This window comes from Montipora foliosa, chromosome 1 (assembly GCF_036669935.1).
Source record: "Montipora foliosa isolate CH-2021 chromosome 1, ASM3666993v2, whole genome shotgun sequence".
NCBI classification, from domain to species: Eukaryota; Metazoa; Cnidaria; class Anthozoa; order Scleractinia; family Acroporidae; genus Montipora; species Montipora foliosa.
This window is the reverse complement of record NC_090869.1, coordinates 67,917,569-67,927,568: the sequence shown is the minus strand read 5'-3', so window position 1 is coordinate 67,927,568 and position 10,000 is coordinate 67,917,569. Positions and strand designations below refer to the sequence as shown.

The 10,000-nt window shown below is 37.2% G+C and overlaps 2 protein-coding genes across 5 annotated transcripts in view; one reads left to right on the top strand and one right to left on the bottom strand.

Moving 5' to 3' along the window:
* The window catches only part of LOC138006354 (uncharacterized), an 11,100-nt gene extending 3,748 nt beyond the window's left edge, over nt 1-7,352 (top strand). Inside the window, exons 6-17 of one of the 2 annotated variants that reach the window (XM_068852629.1) lie at nt 655-702; nt 1,139-1,242; nt 1,757-1,839; nt 2,751-2,839; nt 2,996-3,103; nt 3,971-4,052; nt 4,192-4,252; nt 4,453-4,497; nt 4,696-4,758; nt 4,908-4,943; nt 5,584-5,652; nt 6,135-7,352. In XM_068852629.1, the coding sequence (XP_068708730.1) occupies nt 660-702; nt 1,139-1,242; nt 1,757-1,839; nt 2,751-2,839; nt 2,996-3,103; nt 3,971-4,052; nt 4,192-4,252; nt 4,453-4,497; nt 4,696-4,758; nt 4,908-4,943; nt 5,584-5,652; nt 6,135-6,212 (861 nt within the window). In that variant the 5' untranslated portion in view covers nt 655-659 and the 3' untranslated portion in view covers nt 6,213-7,352. Of the gene's footprint in view, nt 1-654; nt 703-1,138; nt 1,266-1,756; nt 1,840-2,750; nt 2,840-2,995; nt 3,104-3,970; nt 4,053-4,191; nt 4,253-4,452; nt 4,498-4,695; nt 4,759-4,907; nt 4,944-5,583; nt 5,653-6,134 lie in introns of those variants that run through there. The other variant, XM_068852637.1, reaches the window with a different exon arrangement.
* LOC137980584 (uncharacterized) overlaps nt 1-10,000 on the bottom strand; it is a 131,965-nt gene that overhangs the window by 107,700 nt on the left and 14,265 nt on the right. For 2 of the 3 annotated variants that reach the window (XM_068828054.1, XM_068828047.1), the window contains exons 5-6: nt 9,491-9,668; nt 8,814-8,964 (exon numbers count right to left, since the gene is read on the bottom strand). The exons of the other annotated variant lie outside the window; for it this stretch is intronic. In XM_068828054.1, the coding sequence (XP_068684155.1) occupies nt 8,816-8,964; nt 9,491-9,668 (327 nt within the window). In that variant the 3' untranslated portion in view covers nt 8,814-8,815. Of the gene's footprint in view, nt 1-8,813; nt 8,965-9,490; nt 9,669-10,000 lie in introns of those variants that run through there. 3 annotated transcript variants of the gene reach the window in all.

Genomic DNA, 10,000 nt, shown 5'->3' with positions numbered 1-10,000 from the left:
GGGAAATACCATGCTCTTCTGGCCCCCCTCCCCCATATTAAATTTTGGAAGAAAAGTCACCATTTTTTTTCCTGGAAAATCCAACATTGATAAGGGGGAGAGGGGTTATCTCTAAAGTGATGCTACCTTCCCAACACTTTTGTCCATGGTTGTAGTAAGTAAACATTGTATGTATCACCGTAGGGAAGACAATAATTATTGGCTTCAACATAACCTAGAGTGCATTCAATTGTTATGTTAAGAATCTGTGCAGGTTATGTGTGCAGTGTATCACAGGCCAAAGGGCTGCATGCCATTTCGACCAGTTTAAACTGCTGCAGCTTTTTTTTTTTCACCAATTATAGAGATTGGTGCTGGTATTGTGAGATTAGTAATATTATTGAAAAATGTTATTATAATAATCTCAATGTCAGTTCAACCTTCAATCACTATTTAGGTTACAAAAACTTTTAATTTATTACATGCATTGTTGCTAGAAGTGTATATGTCATCTTTGCCACTGTAACATCAGTAATTAGCATGTGTAACGTAATTGTAAAAATATTATTTAACAGTAATTTTGGGTTAACTAGAGTGGCTATGTCGATAATAATTTATTGGGTAAGTATAAGGTCATGTTCTTTGTGACAAGCAATTTGATCTTTCATCTTTTAGTTGGCATGGTTCAGGAATTAACTGACCACCTGCTATTTGCAGAAACAGGTATGTAAATAAAGGAATGTTTTAACACACTATTACGTACATGTGTATCATGGTTTAAAGTTTTTGCAACTGATGAGACTGGGAACTGGTGCACGTAAAAGTTAGCAGAGTGGATGTATGTTGCTGTCTAGGCCTACCATGGAGGTATCCACGGCAAAGCAACAAGCCGGAACCAACCCTAATGCAGCCACTAACACACATTGTCACTGAGTACATCACTAGGGAGAGAAAGTGTGGGGCAACAATAATTTACAAAGATTCTTGGTGAAAGCCCATTGATCTAACACCAGTTGACTTTACTGGTCAAAGGGGGCTTTCTAGGGTGTTTGAGGTGTGAATAGGTTTACTTTGTAAAATAAAAAAAAATTAAAAATGCCATGTTTAAGTTGTGTGTGACTGTGATGTGAACACATTGTGTGGCGTTTCATTTTCCTAGATCCCCTAAGTGGACCAGCACACGATACAAAACTACTGCAATCCCTTTTGGCAGCCCACCAAGTGCCTCAACGGTTACCATTTCTTTGCCTGGAGGCAGCGCAAGTATGGATGATAAATTTTTACATGTATGTACTGATATTGATTTTCCGTGTTGCTACCTTCGTATGAGGCACTATTCATGAGGCCACATTAAGCAAACAATGGACAATATAGCACATTTTCAGGAATCAAATCTATGGGTCAAGAAATCCGATGAAACTAGTCTGTACATGCCTTGCACATTAATATCTTCGTGTGATGCATTCATTTGTCCTTTGTATCCATTATGTTCCACAGATGAGAATTAATGGAACTGTTTCAATTAACCGCTGCCCCAAAATTGAAGAATAGGGTGCCAGAGCTTGTCAAACTCAAAAATACTGTGGCACCTATTCGTTTACTATTATAGTAATTAAAACTGCAATGCCAAAAGGTCTTTTGGCAGATTTAAATTATGGTTTGGTATTTAAAAATAATGAATGGAGTGGCATCTGAACCAGGCCCTACTTTTTTGGATTGTGTGCAAACCATAATAATTAATAATTTATGCAGATAGTGATTGTCTTTCAATTTCAAGATGCGCCTGCAAAGTCATGAGGATATGCGACCTGTCCTTGTCATAAGATACCGCCCTTCCCAGCATGCAATTGCTGTTCTCAGGTAAGGAATCAGTGAATGCTTATTAGTCTGTGGTAGATTTTGAGAAACTTGTAATTATTTAGCATATGCATAAATCTCACATGCATATACGTACATACATACATACATACATACATACATACATACAACAACATATCAGTAACAGCAGCTGTTAATGATCCCAGCTGGGTGGAGGCAAACCAATTGGCTATGTATAGCTGCAGCCAGGACGTTGTACCAAGAACAAATAAACTAGTAGTCAGAATTGGTTGTGAACCCAGCATCTCTGGATCTCAATGCAAGCGCCGTAACCACTGGGCCACACTGGCACATAGTAACACTGAAATGACATTGTCAACATTCGGGAATAGGCGTTGTTGTACCGTATGGAAGAAAAGGTGATGGGTCCTGAGTTGTAAGACTCTTCAATGTCAAGAAGAATGTCAGTGGCCTTTCTGGTTCAAATCAGGACAGTGAAAAAAAATTAAGTTTAATCAATGGGTCCAGTAGTCAAAGAAGACATTACATAAAATCAAGTTTCTCTTACATATGTAATAATTGTGCACAAAATATTCCATGATTCTGCCAGAAGGGCTCAAACAGCTGGAAAATTTCTTGATTTCAGTGGCAGGAAGAAACTATGAGCATGACTAGTTCCCCTTGGATGGGGATTGCAGGGTTACCCCCAGCAGTTTGTCCCAAGAGCCCATTTTTACATCTGAAAGAGAAAGGGTGACATGAAGTCTCTTGTCTAAGGAAGCAACATGACAACAGAATGAGGTCCCCTAATGCTGACATTCCGAACTGAAGTCCGAGGTGCTAACCACTACTGTAACCTCCACCCATCTGACGTGTTCAGCTGTAACAACAGTTGTCAAGTTGCACGACTGTTTAATATTATTGTATTTTTTGTGTGTGTTACAATCACCCAGGCTAATTATGCAGTCAGAGGAGTGTACTAAGGTACTGAAGCACCTCAACATTCATGTTGCTTTGGTGGGCAGTAATTTTGATGATGACGGTATGTTTGCTTGAATTGATTTTTTGTTGAAGTCTGTAACTGTGTTAGTTTTAGCTCATTGGCCATTAATAATATTGTAAGGGCATGAAAATTAGTGATGTTATTATTAAAACTGGGCATGCTGTCATCCAATAATTTATCATCCTTTCTTTTAAGCCATAGGGAAACAACCCAAAAAAGGTGGTGATACCAAGGACATTGAGCTGCGCATTTTGCATCCAACCATGTCGCCTCGACAGTTGGTTATTGGCAATATCCTGAGCGGTATGGTTATTAGCCTAAAATTAATAATTGTCACATGCATACAGTAGCATTATAGTTACACTCGTTGTGAGTGCAGTATATTCACTGATTGGAGCTCAACACTCCCAACGGAAATATCATCGTCATTAACTTTAATGAGAATCTAGTAAATGATGTCATCAAATTCTAAAATCAAAACCGCACGTTGTTTTGAATTTTTATCGTACGGAGGTTGAAAATGACCTAGAAATGGGCCTTTGTTGTAAGTTTCCAGTTCCATGAAGCTAACGTTTCGAAAATACAGCATCGTTAATTTCCCAGTTGTCACCTTGTGTGACACCATAATACAAAGTTAGTTGCTTGAAAGAAATGTCTATGCCTATGAATCTCAGCAGTGTGAGTATTGCAAGTACATTAGGAGATATGTGTATACACATGTACCTTATCTCGTGAGAGAAAAGCAAGCGTTTTTATCGCTAAATGAATTCCAGTTGTTCGAGTTTCTGGCACAATATTGGTGCACAACGGTGGTGAACGAACATGGCGGCTACATTCATGCGACAAATAACTCAGAAACAATGCTCCCCGCACAGACCTGAGAATTGATGAGGTGAATTGTAAGTGTGTCTCCTACAACATTCCAAGTTTTTAGCTTATTTCATCGATCAGTTCCGATTTCTTTTTTTGGTTGCATGAAAGTGAAAACGATCTGTAGCATAGTTAAATTTACTGTGCACAATATGCTCCCAGATTACTCCCAATAAGGAGTAAAGATGTGAACCACATTACTAGTAACTAACATTTACAGATTCCACAGTATTTCAATTCATATCAACTACAACAGGCATAATTAATAATATTACAACTTTCTAACATTGCTTTTCCTAGGAAGTGACAGAAACTTAATAACAAGTCTTGTGTCCTCTGCAGAAGTAGCCTGCCAAGCAGCTAATGCTTTGGCATCTCATAGGTACGAAATGCCTTTTTCTTTACTGTGGATCAAGACTGGGTTTTTTAATGATGTTTGTTCTTTTCAAATTTGAATATTTTGAATTTATTTTGCAAAGTACGGTGAGGGTTTTCATTTTCCACTATTTTAATAATACAAGGGCACTCATCCAAGAAGAGAGAGAACTGAAAAGGAAACAAGATGAAGACTTTCGTCTCTCTGTGAGTATATCGAAAGTAAAGGAATATAAATTAATTACGTATCTATGCTCTTATTTTTTGAGGTTTATTTCAAAAGAGTGAAATCAGTAAACGTGGCGGGCATTTTGAGAGTGGGCACGGAAAGATTAAACTAACTCGGGTTCATTTTTGTCTTGACATGGCGTCTTACTGTAAATGCTTCTTGGTGATTTCTACTTCAGGAGTTCCAAGACAGACAAAGACAATGTCAGGAAGCATCAAATGAGGTACCGTTATTTGATTCAAACACAACTTGAACGATCAACAATTCTTCAGAAGATGGGAATGACATAGACATAACAAAAAGATATTCATTAGCTCAGGACAGCAAACTTATGGATTAAAGTCAAAGAACTTTCAAACTGCTGATAACAAAGATCTGAAATGTATTATTTTGATTATCAATTTTTATTCCATTCTTCCAGCCTGAAAATAAAGAAAGCGAAGATGACGAAAGTGAACACAGTACTATAGTAGACAACATTGAGGTAACCCTTTTTTCAGAATGTAAAACCCCTTTAATATTAACATAAAATTAGCTACAATAACTATTGTAGCGTCATAAAGGTGGTGTGATACCGATGAAAAGAAAACATCATTAAAGTATTACTCGCTACTACTTTTTCATTGTTTTTAGCTTAGACAGAAAAGAATAGCCGCCTTCTGTGAACAGGTATTTTAATTATTTATTACTTTCCTTACAAAGTAACACATGAGTATTCAATACAAAAATTGTCGACATTGTTTCAGCTTATTACGAATGATTCCATCACGTGTAGTACAAAAGTTCTAATTAGTACAAAAACGATTTTCTTTAAGCTTTACCTGGTTGTTTCCCAAAGCTCGCCAAGCTTTTCTAAGAGAAATAATTGGCCCAAGGTGCTAAAGCAAGCTGTTGTCAAGGAAATGGTTATTCCAGTACAGCTGCAGTTAGCAGAAAAAAAACAGCTTGTACTGAATCCTTCAAGTAACAAGATCGGTGTAGGTTGTACAATGATAAATGAACAATTTTTTGTTTCTTGTATGTCATGGACGCGCACCACGAAAGAGCTGTCACTTCAAATATTCTCCTGGTGCGTAATCAGACGTGGGGACACGCATTTGTGATCATAAAGTGCTTTTCTCCGGATAAATTTTTCTCTGACATAATTTTCGTTAAAAGAGAAGGTTTCTTACGATAAAATTAGGCATACCTACATGTAGGACACCAACCTCTCTGAGAAAGAGTTCAAGAAAGTATAGGCAGTGATACAGCTAGGGCAATTAATTCTAAGGATTAACTTTAAATTGGAGATAACTTAATATTATTTAAGGGTGAACCTTCCAAAAGGCCAAGACACAATCCATTTGATGGCAACAGCACTTTGGAGGATAGTGGCACGGTATGTCTTTCGTGTAGGTTTGTAATTTAACGTGGGTGACCACATCGGCCGTAACCTCAAGACAGGCTTAACATATAGACACAGAAGCCGGTGATTTTCGGTGCCTTGTATTTGACTTGGTAAAAAAATAAAAAATAAAAGTAGATGTCTCTCTAAGTAAATATTATAATGGGATCATTCGTAGCAGCTGGGCACAGGGCCATATATCAAAATGCTGCCACAAATATCTTCAAGCTAGCTTCTGTAATTTTAGTAGAAGAAATGCTTTTGATGTAAGAAAGTGATTTTAAAAAGTATAGACAAAAGGCTTGGGAAATTATTTGATTTTGGACAAAACGCACGTGAAATTATTTTCTAATTTCACCAGTCACCATTTGATGACCCATACCTACTATTATTATTAATCATTGTATTTAAATACCAATTATTCCCACATTTGGGGTGCAGATCATTATTAATTAAAATTACTTTTTGTTTTCCAGGTTACATTCCCAGGCAGCAACAGGGACTACAGCCCTGCTCAGTGCCAGTCAAAAAGCAACAATAATAACACTGATTAAGTAACATTAATATTAATTTATTAGCCAATATCAAAAATACCATAATACTCTTTGTTTGTCCCTCCAAAATTTTGCATAAGCATTGTTTGTATTTTTTCTTGGGACTTACAATGGTCCCAAGAGAAACTGGAAACAATGCTTATGCAAAATTTTGGAGGGACAAACAAAGAGTAATATGGTATTTTTGATATCGGCTAATTAATTATCTGTAATAACAGTAAGTGATTAACACGTACCAATCGTAATAACCGATGTTTTAATCAAGTGAGGAACTGGGCATGAGAGTTAAAGAAAGATAGAACAAGAAACTTACACGATTTCCCCTTATAAAGATGTAACTTAAGATGCGTATGATAGGTTTGAGATACAGTTTCCATCAATTCGCTGATTCTTTGTTTTAAGGTGTAAACGAGCAAGTCTCACTTTTGGTAAACGAGCTTATAATTGTATACAAAAAATTTGGTTACATCAACGGAGTTGATAATGTAAATTGGCCACCGTACAGAGATTCTAAGAGCTTTTAGAATCTCTGTACGGTGGCCAATTTACATTATCAACTCCGTTGATGTAACCAAATTTTTGTATACTACTTCCCCACCGACGCAGCACCACAGTTTCTTTAGAAGCTATCCCTTCATTCGAGCTTATAATTGTACTCCAGTTCAGTCTATTTGGTTATTTTTCATTTCCTTCTCTTTTAACCAATTTTTCACCTGTTTAGAGCATGGGTACCGGTATCGATAGAATTCCAGTAGGGAATGAAAACTGTGTTAGTGCAAATGTATTTGACACTTGGATGATTAAGATTGGACATAACAAGGGCACCGTTCGAGTTAAGTTATGAGTAGGGCCTGGAAGCCACCTGCAAAGAGTGCGTGTTAGTACGTATACATTAGAACCCCTGTAACTCGTACTCGGATAACACGAACTCCCCCGCGAACTCGAAGTAAGTCCCATTTCCTCTGGATTTGACCCCTTTTTTCAGTAGTTTTAACTCGGTTAGCTCGAACTCGGATAACTTGAATTCCCCGCTAACTAGAACTACATTTTGTTGACCTTGAACCACATTTTTTACTGTCAAGAATCATAGCTGCGCATATCCTCAAGTAGAATTGTCATTAAAACAACATTAAAGCAAAATATTATGAAAAATTGATTGTGTGGACATTATTTTCTTGGGGTGAGAGGCATCCAGTTAGAGATGTAATATATCAAACACGAGAAGGAGTGTTTCATCGGATATCCAAACACCGAGAAGCGAATTGAAAAACGAGGCCGAAGGCCGAGTTTTTTAACCGATTTCGAGGTGGTTGGATATCTGATGAAACACGCTTTCGAGTGTTTGATATTGCTTCTCAAAGGAATCAGTATTTTAAGAGATATTTGGGATCAAAGTTGGCGAAATTATATGCTTATTAAGACCGCATATCCAAACTTCCCTCACGGTAGTGATTTCTTTTGTTTTTGGCTTATGAATTATTAATGAGTTTGAGAAAGAACTATCAAACAAGCAACACTATTAAACGAGACAACATGAGATACAGTTGCAGTTATAAAAGGCGTAATCGGTAAAGTGGAGATTATAGTTTTCTCTCTTAAAAGAGCTGAATGAGTGCCAGTTTTAAGGTCTCTTAAAGTGGAAATTTAAAGGCGTCTCAAAAGTCGCAACTTTCAGGGTTCCAAAAAGTGGCAACTTTGAGGCGTCTTAACGTCTTGAACAACGCAATTTGAAGGTCTCTTAAAAATGGCAATTTTACGGCCTCTTAAAAGGCACAATTTTGAGGTTTCTTAAAAGTGGCAAATTTAAGTTATCTTAAAAGTATCAATTTTAAGGTCTTCTCTTCAAAGTGGCATTTTTAATGTCTCTTAAAAGTGGCAATTTTAAGGTGTCTTAAAAGTGGCAATTTTCAGGTCTCTTAAAAGTGGCAACTTAAAGGCGTCTTAAAAGTGGCAATTTTACGGTCTTTTAAAAGTGGCAATTTTAAGGTTTCTTAAAAGTGGCAACTTTAAGGCGTCTTAAAAGTGGCAAATTTAAGGTCTCTTAAAAGTGGCAATTTAAAGGTGTGTTAAAAGTGGCAAATTTAAGGTCTCTTAAAAGTGGCAACTTTAAGGCGTCTTAAAAGTGGCAACTTTAAGGTGTGTTAAAAGTGGCAAATTTAAGGTCTCTTAAAAGTGGCAACTTTAAGGCGTCTTAAAAGTGGCAACTTTAAGGTGTGTTAAAAGTGGCAATTTTAAGGTCTCTTGAAAGTAGCAACTTTACGGCGTCTTAAAAGTGGCAACATTAAGGTGTGTTAAAAGTGGCAAATTTAAGGTCTTATAAAAGTGGCAACTTAAAGACGTCTTAAAAGTGGCAATTTTAAGGCGTCTTAAAAGTGGCAATTTTAAGGTTTCTTAAAGGGGGCTTACAAAACTTTACATAGTTTGTGGCCATGATTTATATAAGGTGCTTTTTGGATAATTCTTTTTATTAATTTTTCATAGGGGACTTAGCCCACATACTCATAATGATCCCCATGATTTATATAAGGTGCTTTTTGGATAATTCTTTTTATTAATTTTTCATAGGGGACTTAGCCCACATACTCATAATGATCCCGAAAACTTTAGCTGCATATGATTTGTTTACGACTGATGTAATACACCCGGTGATGCCAACAACAAATAAACCATCGGCAAAGTTTGTAGTGATAACATACTCTGTAGCGCACGTAAGATATCCGACATATTAATTGACGTCTTCGACGTTCCTTTCCTGTGGAAAAAAACGGGGAAAAGTTCAGTTATGCGTTCAGTTTCACGTTAAAAGAGTGTTCTGTATTTCTTCAGAAACTGTTTTTCTTTAGAGACTAGCGTGCCTACGGGCTTGGTGCGAAAATTAATTTGTTTAGTCAGACGACGTGAATTTTGGGAAAGTTATCTCTCACGCGCTGCTTCAGATCTCTGAGCTTATTGATATTTTTGATGCACGCGCAAACAATTGTCATTTGGGTTGAAACACTGTTTGGGAAAATTATTGTGAGATTTTTGTTGGCTTTAACGAAGGAGGAGAATATGCTTTCAGTAAGTGTTAACGATGAGCCGTGCACTGTCACTCTATGACACAGTCTTCCCGAATTCCATTGCATGACTCTGATTTTATCGATCTGTTGGTCGAAAAATGGCGCATTCAGCCCGATATAGTGCACAGCAGACTTGAAAGATCCGCATACGTCAAGCAAATTCAGCCAATCACGGAAAGCGTTCTCTCCGTAATCGTATAACGAAAACACTTATCTCACCAATGGTTTGTATCTTTGTTTCTTCCTCCGAATCCTGCGTCTTTTTGGTATAAAATATCGGGAAATCCGCGCAAAACTTGTCCATAGATGGGCTGAGTATGGAACTGCGAATAGATGCATGTACCATTTTATCCACGGTCCACTTGCTCAGCGTTGTTGTCTCGTCGCTGTCACTCCCCTGTAAGATTTAGGACGGCTCAAATTAGTTCTTAACGGTGCGTGTTACGATGTAGAGCATTGTCAGCTAGGGGCGCTGTATAAATCAACGATCCAGGGTGTTGCTAGCGCCACATTACGCGACAATCAAAAGGGCTAATGAAGAATGCATATTTTCACCACTTTTTCTTGAAAGCCATTTTATTTAATTTACCATGGCCAACAAGTTTGCTTAATTGAGCCGTTTTCCCTTTTTTTTTTTTTTTTTGTTTCAAGGTAGATTTTAATCAAAAAAATATTCCACTGGCGTTTGTTAGACAGGAGATGATTATAGCTAAATTGGCTACTCGCTCT